Source organism: Vanessa tameamea, chromosome 3, assembly GCF_037043105.1.
Source record: "Vanessa tameamea isolate UH-Manoa-2023 chromosome 3, ilVanTame1 primary haplotype, whole genome shotgun sequence".
In the NCBI taxonomy this organism is placed as follows: Eukaryota; Metazoa; Arthropoda; class Insecta; order Lepidoptera; family Nymphalidae; genus Vanessa; species Vanessa tameamea.
Window position 1 is genome coordinate 4,569,276 of NC_087311.1, and position 14,099 is coordinate 4,583,374.

Here is a 14,099-nt window from a genome sequence, read left to right on the forward strand (position 1 = left end):
TATAACAGAAATTGAATAAATAATTTGGAACTTAAAAGTAAAAATGTTATTTGTTTACACCGAATTAATCGTTTATTTATATTAACGATGTCTATTGAACTTAAATATAAATAATTCCTATCTAGCAACAAATAATTTGAACTGTCTCTTACTAATAACATAATTATCATCTACTTTACACTGACTTATTGACCGATAAACATACAACGCAATCTATGCCTGGATCTAGAAGAATTACAGAGTACATTAAAACAAGCACAAAGGCAGATTTTCTTTTTAAATCATCTAAGGATGTGTTATTATAATTATATTTTTGAAATGAAATATATTAATTTTAGTGTTTAGGCTACTGTTTTAAAAATAAAAATATAAGTCCAGCGGTCTTAGAAAATACATCTCTAATAAGAATAAGAGCGGATAAATGTTTGTATCAAATGTTTTATAATAGTAATATGTCAATTAAATGTTCTGTTCAAGTTGGCTGCTTTTGTATTTATATCGTCAGCATACCCTTAAGCGATATATGACGATGCGCAGGGTACATTATGTTATGCATGTATTTGCACAACCGCAAGTTCACTTTATATTCTCATAATAAGATAGGCCTGTAAAATCTGTGGTAATGAAAAGAGTTTAGGTGCAGGACCACCAGCCTGCTCGCAACATGCTTTTCTGAAGCCGTACCTTCGTGTGTAATTATTGCCAACATTTGGTTCAAGGTTGCTTCTGAAAATTTCTTGACAGAAAACGCTATTTGAATTTTTTAACACCCGCCCATGCACCGCCGCAAGGTAATTCCAGAACATCCAAATCGGTGACCTTGTAAGGTAGCCACTAGACCAACGAGACAGTCAGCAAAATATAACAACAATTTAATACAAACTATCTATGTGTACAAACTATCAATCTATGTGTCTATTAAAGAAATAGGTATATTAACGGCTGCTTCACAATATATTTATGATAATATAATGTTTATACAGAAGAATATATAAAAGTATTCCATAAAAGCTGATATACATACTATTAATACAAGAAATAAGAATAAACTTGTAACCCCTATTTTCCGTTTGCATACGGTAAAGAGAACGTTTTTGGACAATGGTATACGCATATATAATAAGATACCGGGAAATGTAACAAATTTACCATTTACGAAATTTAAAAAGTTTATTAAGACTAAATTAATAAGTAAGTCTTATTATTCATTAAAATACTATTTTTTAGAAAAAAACGCCTGGATTTAGGCTCGGGTTCCATCACAGGACACTAATTATTGTAAAAAAACAGCATTGTAAATCTGTTTATTTGAAAAGAGCAACTATGCGAGTTCCTTGCTGTTACTGCTCGCTGGAGGCTGCTTTCCGAAACGGTGGTAGTATTTTAATATTGACGATTCAAAAACGCTTCGTTATGAAGTTTACTTGAATAAAATTGATTTGATTTGATGTATGTACTTATTATACATAATTATTTAATAACTAATCATTTCTATCATAAAATATATGGTTCAAAATGTAAATGAGAAAAAAATGTTTATTTAAGACATCTTTATTTATAAATTGCATAGTTTGTTTGATATAATATTCTTAGCAGTTGTTATGTTGGTTAATGAATTCTATTTTACTTTAATGTCTAGTACATCTTATCTCTAGGTTTCAATTTTAATTTAACCCCCGTATCTGATCGCAATATGAGTTCTGCACAGAGCCCTATATCTTGCATATTCTCTGGTAGCAGTATGAAATGCTTTATGATACTAGCAATGGTGACTTTCATTTCCATCATCGCAAATTTCTGACCTGAAAAAAAATAATGATATATAGTCAACAATTCTCTTCGTCTAATAGGTGCCTACGTGATGGTATTTTATATTTAAAAAGGATCTGTGAAAAATGAGCCCAAGACTTACAAGTAAAGACTTTATATATAATTAAATATACAATATGCTTAGGGAAAACCCGATGATTGACTAAATAGTGATCTATTTATTTTAATTAGAGCTCATATTGCATCTATTTTTGTTCTACATGATAAAGGTATATAAACTTATTTACCGTTAGCCGCCTTAAATGGGTATTTGACTTTGATTTGGAGCCCCTGAAATGGCTCAGTGGTTAGAACGCGTGCATCTTAACCGATGATTACGGGTTCAAACCCAGGCAAGCATCACTGAATTTTCATGTGCTTAATTTGTGTTTATAATTCATCTCGTGCTCGGCGGTGAAGGAAAACATCGTGAGGAAACCTGCCACATGCGTCTCCACCAACCCGCATTGGAGCAGGGTGGTGGAATAAGCTCCAAACCTTCTCCTCAAAGGGAGAGGAGGCCTTAGCCCAGCAGTGGGAAATTTACAGGCTGTTAATGTAAAAAAATATGCAATATTGGAGCCCCAGTCCAAGCTATATCATTCATGCGACCAGAGTCTGTGTTCCAATTATTATGTATTTTTTTGTATTAATTAGGGCTATCAAAAATGTGTATAAATCTATGACACTATTAAACTACTAAAACAAATTGATAAGCTAATTATAAGTAAACACTATTATAGGTTACATGTATACATGTGTAGATGTTAACTAGCAATAATAATGTATGCTTACGTTAAACTTAAATAAAATAATATTTTATATTTAAATAAATATTAATATGAAAAAAAAACAGATAAATATAATTTTACACCATACTATAATTAAAACTTCAAGGACTGATCTCCGGATTAAAGAGCTTCTTCAAAGAGCTTAATATAAAGTCTTGAGATTGGTGTGTTAGCAGCCATAACTGTGGAGCGCCTTGGAAAATACTAAAGCGATTTCGGCGATTTCGACAAATAATTCGTAAACTATTGAGTTTAAATAGTAGTTAGTAATATTATTGACAAATATTTTTAAAAGAATAGGGTCCAAGTGTGAGCCTTGAGGAACACCAGATTTATTGATAATTGTGAAAATTAATAACCACCCCACAAAAAAGAACGGTTAGTAGAAATTACTAAAAACATCGTTAACATCGTAAGTCGGTATATACCACAGCTAATCTATAAATCAATATACTGTGAGAAACCGAATCAAAAGCCTTACTGAAATCTGTATAAGTATAGAATCCACTTGTTTGTTTTTGTCGATTGCCTCAGTTCTTTTTTCGACAGATATTACCAGTGGTACCAGTTTGTGGTTGTGGATTTGGATTTAACAAGCCTGTGCAGACGGTCACTTAAATTCTATTAAAAATATAAATATTTTTTCAAAATCGCGTTAAAAACAGAAAAAGAGGCGCAATTTATACTAATTGATTTAAAATAGTCATAAAGTAGAGTTGAGGAATCACACTTAATATCAACTTTATAAACAGACAAAAAGTAAGATGTAAATACATATTTCCACCCTATCAGATGTTGTAGTTTCAGTAATGAGATCTTCCATATTGTATAAATACAGTTGGTAGCATTTTATTTCAAATTTATAATACAGAAGAAGGAATGTATTTTTATATTATTTAAATTGAATTCAGATTTTATTTTTTCCTTAAGCGTTTTTAAGGGAGTTTGGCTCAATTAAATTCTTACCAATACAATTTCTCGGACCAGCACTAAACGCAAGCCAACTGAAAGCGTTCACCGCTGAACTGGCTGAATCGGTATCAAATCTCTCAGGTCGGAACTCCATAGGATTATCGTAAACGTCGGGATGCCGATGCATCTCGAAAATGTTAACAAGGATCGACGCTTTTTTTTTTATTTTTAAGCCCGCTATCTCTGTAATAGAAAAAAAACAGTTTTTAGTTAAAATTAACCAAATAAATCCAGCTACTATTCAATTAAAAACTAATGTATTTTTTATGCAGTTTTTTGGGACTAGGTTTGGACTGAACTTACTCAGTGCCGTTTTGATATCATTAAACAAAAATTTTAATATTATAAATTCAATTTATGCAACTTTTTGTAAAATCCCGCCGATAACACCGACACAAAATCCTAAGTTCGGTATAAGTCAATTAACAACATTAATATTCCATTCGATTTAAATAAATGAAAATATTGTATGTGTATCTGTTTTTTAAACGTGTATAGCTAAGGTTAATTCGTGTTTAATGTTATGTCATATTCGTTTATCGTTATTGTTCAATTTATATTATTATTACAAGGTTGTATGTTTGTTAAAAATGCTGGCACTTAACACTCAATTATATAACATAAAAAACAAAAAAAGATAAAAATTATTTAAAAATTACCGTATTTTTACATAAAAAAATAGTTTTTTTTTTGTAAAATTACATGTAATTGTTGTTTTATAAAATTGCAAATTGTTTTTTTGATATGTGTACCAAAACAAGGTGAGTTTCGATATATTTCAAAATAATATTATCTACGTTTATAAATATGTATATCCTTTAAATTCTCAAATATTAATTCGATTAGTGATGATGATATCGTCCTGAGTAATTCCGGCTACGTCGGCCCACCTCAAGAGGTATTAATCTACACAGGAAATGTTACACTCCGCGGGACGGTAAATCCGAAATGACCGGAAAAAGTTCAGACGCAGAACTAACGGCATTAAACTTCCAGACTCCAGGTAGTTACTGAGAATCTTTCAATAGAAACCTTATAACTTTTCATAGGTCCTGACCTGGGGTTAGAACCCAGGAGTCTGTCAAAAAAAATTGACAAGTATGAACTCAACAAAAACAATAAAAATTAAGCTTGGACTTTATTTTTATAAATGATAATATTGGTTTGACATTACGTTACGTTGCTACATTGTTTTTATATCAAATATAAATTGGTGTACAATTTTGACCTCTTTAGACAATTGTACTTTTTCTATAATATTTTGTTTTCTTATATTTTTTTAGTTTTAAATAACATAATATGTCGAGCCCTTGAATAGATTATTATGTAATGTTATCCTTGACTCGACATATACCATTACGCGGGTAAATGATTCAAAGCTAGCAATAAAATATAACCTACTAACTAACCAGTCATGGCTTCCGACAGTTTCAAAAAAAATATATATTAAATATATATACAGGGTTATCGGTAATTCGACGCATTCCCGTTGGGAGGTGATAGGGGTGACTATTTGCGATAATTTTAACCCCCCTAAACATGATGCAAAAGTTAACCATTTTTGAGTTATCCACATTTCATTAAGAAACAAATTATTATCGTTTGCGAATATTTATCTAAGATTTAAATACAGTGTTTATTTAATTGACTTATAAAACATTAAAAATTACCAGTATCTTTCGTAACTAGCCTTCCTATGACAGGTACGGAAGGATACATCCGAAGACTCTCTTTGATAACCGTTTCCAAGTATTTCATTTGTTGCACTTCCCTGCATATAAAAATATATTATTTTAACATTCCGTTAATCTGCTAATGCTGGGTAAAGACCTGCTAAGGATGTGATGTGTTGATGCCATACATTATACGATGCTTTTTGTTGGTAGATGTTATTTCTTCTGAATTTGTAATACAAAATGTAGAAAAAATGGTTATAACATTCGATTCAGATCCAAGAATCTATTGTGTATTTTCTTTTTTATTGGTGAATAAAAACGTATTTAGTATGTTCTTTACGATGAACAGAAATTACAGTAAAGATGTAAACATACGTAAAAATTGGATCCCTGTCTAGGTTGTCTCCGATGATACTCTTCTGTTCTTCTAGAATTTTCTCTTGAATCTCTGGATGTTTCGAGAGGCAATATAGCGCAAAACAAATTCCGGATGTTGTCGTATCGTGTCCCTAAGAATTTATATAAATTCAACATATGTACATTATGCAATTTATTTTTAAATGAAGATAAAGTTGCAATAATTTTGGAAAAAATAAAAACAATTTTAATATTCGATAGCACATATATATCGTAATAAGATTTATATTATAAACTATATAAAACACTGTAAACATTCAAGTGGTAGTCTCGTGGACCTCACCTCAAACATGAATGTGTTAACTTCTTCCATCACGTGCTCGTCACTGATTTGTTTACCGTCAACTTCAGATAGAAGGAGTAGGTCCAAAAATGCGTGTTTATTTTTTATACCTGAAACATACAAGTTAATAAATAAATTCATTGTGTATAAAAGTATTGATTGAAAGTTATTTGGACAAATACATCGTTAAATTTTAAGAAGTTTTGATGAATTAATACAGAAGTGGATGTGGTTAAGGGAACGTTTGTTTATACATATGTGGCAGAATTTCATTTGATTTATGCATGTTTTCTCTTGTTGTTTTAACTTGGCCATCACCGCTGACCCTGAGGTAAATTATTAAACAGGCCAAGATTTTCATGGACGCTTTCACTTAAATTTGTCGGAGTTCAGCCAAAAAACTTAGAAAATATTTAAGTTATCTTAAGTTTAAAAATATGCAAAATATATTATATGTATGTATACCTAAATCAGAGTTTTCATTTAAACTATTAATATTTATTTCTGACTTTTTCAATTCTTCCCGTCTCAAATTGATAACTTTTCTCGTATGTGAGTGCAGTATTTCCGTTGCTTCGTCTTGTACCTTTTTATACGGAAGAAAATTGAATATTGGGTCTTCTCCTATGAATGGGTTTCGCATTCTCAATGACAGGATCTTGGTCAGACTAAAATTGCAAATATGATATTACTATAAGTTCGTACAATAATATAAAAAATATTTCTAATTATACAAAAATACTTACGACTCAATCGCCTTTACATATTTAGATTCGCTATTGTTTTGAGCTTCGAAAGAAACTCCCATAATAGACTCTGCAAAATTTTATTTAACTTGGTTTTATAAGCATCTTTGGTTGTAAGTGTACTAGGCTTTTTTCCACTAATATAAGGAAGTCCATACAGGCCTAAAGACTTTCTCAGTACCCTGGGACGAAAGAGGCTCGCAGAGGTAGACCCGTCAGTGATAATTTAGTATAAGCAAAAGAAACATTAGTTTTTAGTAGGCTTTGTAAAATATGCAATACGATGCCGTATCGTGACGAGAAAATCAACGAATTGCGTAAAAAAAAATTCAAAATTACTTTGCATCGTGATACGTTACACGGCAAGATGTATTTATGTCAGTTTTCTGTTTCGTCTCAAAAGTAAAACTTAAAAATAGTGTTATTAATAACATTGATCACCTGTGATATTGTCCAAGGCTGTTAAAGCTATTATAGGGAACGTGTCGAAAGCTTTACCATCGGTGTAATTTTGCAATTTCTTTATCAATATCTTTTCGTTTTTCAAGAAAACTGGCAGAAAGTTTTGTAGGATTTTGAAATGAAATGCTGGCGTTAAGAACTTCCTCGTCGTTCTCCATCTGTGACCTTCAAAGATTTATATATAAATAACGGTTGTTTTAATAGTTTCTTAATAAAGTTTAATGGTGGTAAGTAAATTTATCTACCGCTGTATTAATGTGCTGTAATAGTTTAGTTATGACTTATAGTTATGCATTGAGAAACAACACCATTTTTTTCATAACTAGCTTAGCAGTTTTGTAGCTGGCATATTTTATGGATTCATATTCAATTATTCAAAGAAAGGGTATTGAATAGTCTTATTATTACTTAGAATAACGATAAAAAAATAAGTCACACAATTTGATATTGTTTTTATATTATAGGCTATGTACCAAAAGAAGCCCGATAAGGAACTATATTTAAAATCGAAAAAAAAAACTATAATTACTATTAATTGTGGAATAATAAGGTTAGTCTGACTGTAAATTTGGTTGAAAATTATACATTTTCAATTAGATTTCGTTTCTATAGATGTTTTTATCAATTATTTTTTATTAATATTATATTGATCCATCTTACGCTTATCCTAAGTAAATAAAATGATTTTGACGATTTAAAATTTGGTCATTTAATAATAGTTAACAGCATAAAACAATTTTAAGATATTATCTTAACTATTTAAAAATATGAGATGACGTAAATTTACTAGAACATTGGTGATAAAACGTCATTGACCTAGTTAAGCTGAACATTGAGAAACCGAATCAACAATTAATTAATTCAATTTGAAGGCTTAAGGCTGCGTACAATATACTATATTTCTTTCGAAAATTTCATATTTAACATCAAGGTTTTATGAACATAATTTTAAAGCCAGTTGACACTGCTATCACTTTAGATACTACACCAAACATTAATTAAAAGCAACTCTTTTATTAGCTACTTATTTTTACTTTTCATGTATAAAATAAATAATAATCTCGTACCTGTAGATGTAAGAAGTCCATCGCCAAGCCAAGGTTTCAGGAAATAATACGAATATCCCTTGGTTATTAGATCGTTGCGAGACATAACAGCCTATCAAAAACATAGTAATGAAAATAAACAAATACACAACAGCGATTTTATTTAATCAAGGACTTTAACTGTCCATTTCAAATATTGTAAAGAGAAGTATCTCTCTTTAATCATAAAACGTCAAACAAACTCCTTGTTAGGATAAGATTTTTTTTACTTCACCGCGTTGTTTCATCCCACAAATGCAGGTTTCAATGAGTACATATAAATATATAATGACACTTATATAGTAACCTCAATATACTTTGGGTGTGACAGCACAATATACACGGTGTGAAGCAGATGAGCCCGGAATACGTTGCCATATTGTTTCCTTAACTTATGAAGAAGAGGCAGGAATCCTAAAAATATTTTTTACAACATTGTTAAGTTAAAACGAATTTAATACGATCTGATACGTAAAGTAAATCTGTAAATCTTAGGTTTTACTGGTAAATCTTAAGATTTACCTTAGTTCGAGCTTTTACAGTAACATGTACAGTACCTAGTGATTGGGCACAGTACTCTCTCGGTTAGCATTACCAACATGCCAGAACACAATTCAGAATAGAACAGGTTTCTACCTATTTCAGTTTTCCGCCAGTTCAAACCATTGGAATTGTTGGCACAAGGTTGTAGGCAGATTACTTTACTAGTCAAAATAAATTTTTGAAACTGCCATTTATGTTGTGTTAAATATTTAGTAATTTATGTTATGGACCATGCTTCGAAAATTAATAGAAAAATTAAATGCTTACAAAATTAGTAATATTTTACTTAGTTATCATAGGGTAAACTGTTTAACATTCTAGGTAAAAATAAACTTATCTAACGGTATCAATATTAATTGTTTAATACTTATATCAGCGTATGCTGTTTAGCCGAGTCTGTTAGGAATGATAAACAGCACCCAATTTCGAATTTAAAGTGATTTCTAAATAAACTGTAGTATCGGTTACGTTCGATCACTATGTTCAATGTTAGCTAAAAATGTTGCTCTATTATTGTTACTAAATTGTTGGTTGCAAACAAAATGATAAATACAATTTCTGATAATGCATTGTTTAGCATTAGCAGCCTGTAAATTTCCCACTGCTGGGCTAAAGGCCTCCTCTCCCTTTGAGGAGAAGGTTTGGAGCATATTCCACCACGCTGCTCCAATGCGGGTTGGCGGAATACACATGTGGCAGAATTTCGTTGAAATTAGACACATGCAGGTTTCCTCACGATGTTTTCCTTCACCGCCGAGCACGAGATGAATTATAAACACAAATTAAGCACATGAAAATTCAGTGGTGCCTGCCTGGGTTTGAACCCGAAATCATCGGTTAAGATGCACGCGTTCTAACCACTGGGCCATCTCGGCTCATGCATTGTTTACAAGGTCACAATTAGCAGGGTTTTGTCAATTTTGAAATATAAATAATGAATAATGTTAAAACTACCATTAAGAACGGCGATACCCGGGAACATTTGCCCTAAGTGTAACAGTTCCGATTGATCTACCCCAACATAAGGCAATATGCGACAAGCGCTTGGTACAAGCCAAAAAGACACCTTTCGAATCACAATCACAAGATATTTACTATTATTATCAACATTAACTGCAAAAAATTGATAAATAGAGCTGTAGATTTTAGGATAAGTGTGCAATTTTATGGAGAATGGAGTTACAGGTTGTGAGATAGAACGAATTGTGTTGTTTAGTTTAGTTTACATTTAATAACTTTCACCTACTCATTACATATTCTACCGTCAAACAGCAGGAGTTACTCAGTGCAGTGAGTCAGTGTAACAGGCTCAAGAAACATAACACTTTAGTTCCCAGGGTTGGTGGTTGGCGATGTAAGGAATGATTAATATTTCAGTGCCATTATCTATAGGCAGTGGTGACCACATACCATCAAGTGTCCCATTGGCTCGACCACCCTAAGGCATTAAAAAAATCTAACCAGTCAATAAATAATTTTAATTTTTTAATTATTGAGCAGTAGTTTCTTTATCTTTAATAAGAAACTTTAAGAATTTCATTGTTTTGTCAATACTTAGCATGGAGTATTGTAGTTGATTATTTAAATGATCTTATTATCGGGTTTGGGGTTTTTGGTATTGCAGCCAAGTTATAGTGGATTAGTACTCGTTAAAATTAAAATAAGAAGAAAGTCAATAAAAGATATTCAGGTACAGTGGTGAGCGCGTATCTGACGAAAATGGTTTTATAACTGAATTAATATCGGAAATTACTGAAGTTTTATATTTTCAATATTGTTAAGGCTCGTCATAAAAGTATTTATAGAATCAACAAAGGGTACATAGCTCGGAGTTTGAATACAGATAAGTTTAAATTGTATTATTTTATAAAAGTAAGCAAAATTTAGCCGAGATGGTCCAGTGGTTAAAATACGTGCAACTTAACCGATGATTGCGGGTTCAAACCCAGGCAAGCACCACTGAATTTTCATGTGCTTAATTTGTGTTTATAATTTATCTCGTGCTTGACGGTGAACATCGTGAGGAAACCTGCAAGTGTCTAATTTCTACGAAATTCTGCCATCCGCATTGGAGCAGCGTGGTGGAATATGCTCCAAACCTTCTGAAAGGCCAGTAGTGGCAAATTTAAAGGCTGTTAATTTAAAACAAAAATTAAATTAAGAAAAATATTTTACAACGTTGTCTCACAATATATGTATTTTTTAAGGCAAAAACTGTTAGTATTATATTTTTTGTAAAGTTACTAATATATTATATATATAATTATCATAATTATATATAATTATCATAATAATTATATTATATATAATTATCTTCATCCGTTAGATTTTTTATACTAGACTCGTCGTAAGTCATAATAATAAAATGTTGTATTAACAATACACGTAAATTAAATCTGATTATTTTTATATTTAAAGTAGGTAGTAAAGTAGCTCATAGATTGGCTATGTAAGAAATATTAACCATCCCCTACATCGGCAATGCGACAAAAACCTTGAGAATTTAGATATTATGTCACTTGTGTCTGTACCACTTTCTTAACGGAAGACAAAAATACTGCTTGGCGGTAGAATACTTGACATGTCAAGTCTAAAAATTCGTGTGTTAAATTAACCTACAGTCGTTTTATCTAAACTATATTTTCATTTATTTTAAATAATTTCAAGAACATCTTCAAAAGTCATATCAAATATCACTAAAATCTTTTAGCGGTGAGGAATATATAATAATGTATAGGTCAAATTTCACAAAGGATTTTAACATTACGTTTGATTAAGATTGCTCCAATGTCTTACTAAGTCAAAATAAATTCATACTTAAATTTTTAATATTTCAGTTTTTAGCTTGTACAGACTTTTCATTACTGATAAGTATATTTTTATTAATGGGGAGAAGTTAATATGACAGGAATTTAATTATAGAGATATTTATCTTATCCAGGAAGGTGAATTCCAACAGTATCAATATCAGTTGTCTAAATTTTCCAATCGCATATGCCCATTGCATATGCTATGAAGTTGAAACCTTTACAGTATTTTTTTTAACAATATTCAAATTTAATTTTAATATTTTAAACTATTTTAGATCTTGACTTACCTCTTGATTTTGTTAGAAGTAAAAGTCCATTGCCTATTAAAGGAAGAGGTCGCGGTCCCGGCAAATTAAACGTATTACAATCTTTAATAAATATTATACAAGATGTTAAAACGGCAAACACTAAAATTAACAATATTAATATCGCAATCATTTTTTTTCAATAATTAATAGGCTTCGCTTTATCGATCAAAGGTACTTAAAGCGTCCGTATCGTGTCACTGAGTATCGGCGACTATTCGATTTGAAACGAACGTGAAAATTAATTATGATTTTTAACATATTATATATAACGGTTTCTGTTGACTTTTACGTAGGTAGAAAACTATAGTATATAGATATATACAGGGATTTTCAGAAATAAGAGTTTACTTAAGCAAAACTGCTAATCTTAGATTTTATTTGGTATGGGTAAATCTTACTGGCCTTATAGGTATAACACTAGACAAGCCGCTCAAAATTAAAATTGTGTTAAAGTGACGTCCGTTCAGTTCAGTGATTAAGCCGCGAAAATAGCGCAGATGTTTCACAATATTTTTTATCTTTTTCTGTTTGTCTATGCGAGTATTAGGTATATTAAAATTTTATTCGATAATGACCATAATTGTAATGATACTAAGAAGAGTAGAGAATCATTATAACAACAAAAAAAAACATCAGATTGGGCTAGAACCTAGAAGAAAACAGATACCTATCAATCTTCAATACTTACTTGAGAGTTCTCTAAGAATATTTTTTAGTCTCAAAGAATGCACTTCGGCATTTTTGTCAAAATACTCGTTTTTAATAGTATTTGTTAAAATACATATTTTTTAACGTTATGTAAATATTGATGTCGGCATGTCGGTTGTGCTGCTCCATTTAAGATAAATCTATAGTAGCGGCACGCTATGATGGCCGTTTTGACGTTTGCCCGCTCATGAAGTTTCGTATTTAATAAATAATTACATCAAAGGAGCAAATTGTTGTTCTTTATTGTCAATAGTGACGTGCAGTTAGTCATAAAATTTATCGAATGTGATTTCTAAACTACAAATATTAGGGTACCGCGAAGATAACTTTTTTATTTATTTTTTTGCGTAAACGTGTACGTCACACTCTCACACTCGACCTCGTAGTCGGTGTTATATTTGTGTTTTTTTATGTAATGTGTTTATAAAGTTATTCATTCTAATTCCAATTTTTGATTTAAATTGATTTCGTTCGAATATATTACTTAAACTTATTTTATATTTTTTTTATTAAACCTTTTTAATCAGATACTTCTTGCAACAAAAACTTGAATTAAATTACTTGCAAAAAAACAAAGATTTGAATATATTATATCGATAATAAATTTACATTTCACATCACTTTTTTAATGTGTCAAAACGGCCATCGTATCTTGCCGCTAGAATAATAAAGAGTAATCGAAATGGCATATCAATATGTCTGTTATGCAAGTATCTAATTTTCGTCAAATAATTTGTGTACAAGAAAATACGAAATCAATTGAAATTACTATTGACTTATACGAGTATAGATATTATATAAATCAACAGTAAATCTACATTAAAGTGAAAAATTAAATATTGTATGTAGACCTACCTATATTTCGCACTCGTAATTTTGTAGGCTTCTAGCTGCGCCCGCGACTTCGTGCGCGTTTAAATTTAACAAAAATGTATTGTTCAGTTCGCAGATTTTACTATAACTTATTAATTCTGTATTAGGTAGCTTTTATTGATATTAACTCGTTGGTGGGAGGAACCCGACGTGACGGCAGCGCGAGGGCTTCGCGCGGTATTGAATAGTAGTTGGATATTGTAGCGCGACTTTGTTATTATTTTATAAATAGTTCTAAAATAAAAGTAGCCTATGTTATCCTTATTACATCAGCTGGAGAAAGTCCCGTCAAATTCTGTTCAGCCGTTCTAGAGATTAGCCGGAACAAACAGACAGACAGACAGACGGAGAGATTATGACCAAACTATTTAAAAAAATCAGGGCCGACAGGTAATTTTGTAAATCCCTTTCGTTTTATTTATATAACGACAATGAGTTAAACTTTTTACCCCAAATAAAACAACTGGCGCTTGGCAACCGTCCTTAAAGCATATATTATTTTTTTAAATCAGTCACTACAATTTAGTTTTTTTTTTAATTTATTAAGTACATTACTTAAACAACACCTATAAACTTTTTGGTATAATACACCGGTGGTCAGCGGCGGAGCCAGTCA

General features: G+C 30.9%; 2 protein-coding genes across 2 annotated transcripts in view; one reads left to right on the plus strand and one right to left on the minus strand.

Annotated features, from left to right (window-relative positions):
• LOC113397191 (large ribosomal subunit protein bL27m) overlaps positions 1-14,099 on the plus strand; it is a 221,623-nt gene that overhangs the window by 183,923 nt on the left and 23,601 nt on the right. The window lies entirely within an intron of this gene.
• Positions 1,612-12,133, minus strand: LOC113397090 (cytochrome P450 4d2-like). The gene is made up of 11 exons (XM_026635243.2): positions 11,882-12,133; positions 8,549-8,655; positions 8,224-8,314; positions 7,136-7,321; positions 6,695-6,764; positions 6,414-6,616; positions 5,949-6,058; positions 5,624-5,757; positions 5,243-5,343; positions 3,567-3,755; positions 1,612-1,802 (listed from the first exon to the last, which is right to left on the minus strand). The coding sequence occupies exons 1-11, from the start codon at positions 12,030-12,032 to the stop codon at positions 1,636-1,638; spliced, it is 1,509 nt and encodes a 502-aa protein (XP_026491028.2). The 5' UTR covers positions 12,033-12,133; the 3' UTR covers positions 1,612-1,635.

Coding starts and splice junctions, on each gene's coding strand:
- LOC113397090 (XM_026635243.2), bottom strand. CDS start 12,032: ATGATTGCGATATTAATATTGTTAATTTTAGTGTTTGCCGTTTTAACA. Junction 8,315..8,548: donor CACACCCAAAGTATATTGAG/GTTACTATATAA, acceptor TGTTTTTGATAG/GCTGTTATGTCTCGCAACGA. Junction 7,322..8,223: donor TGGACTTCTTACATCTACAG/GTACGAGATTAT, acceptor AAATCTTTGAAG/GTCACAGATGGAGAACGACG.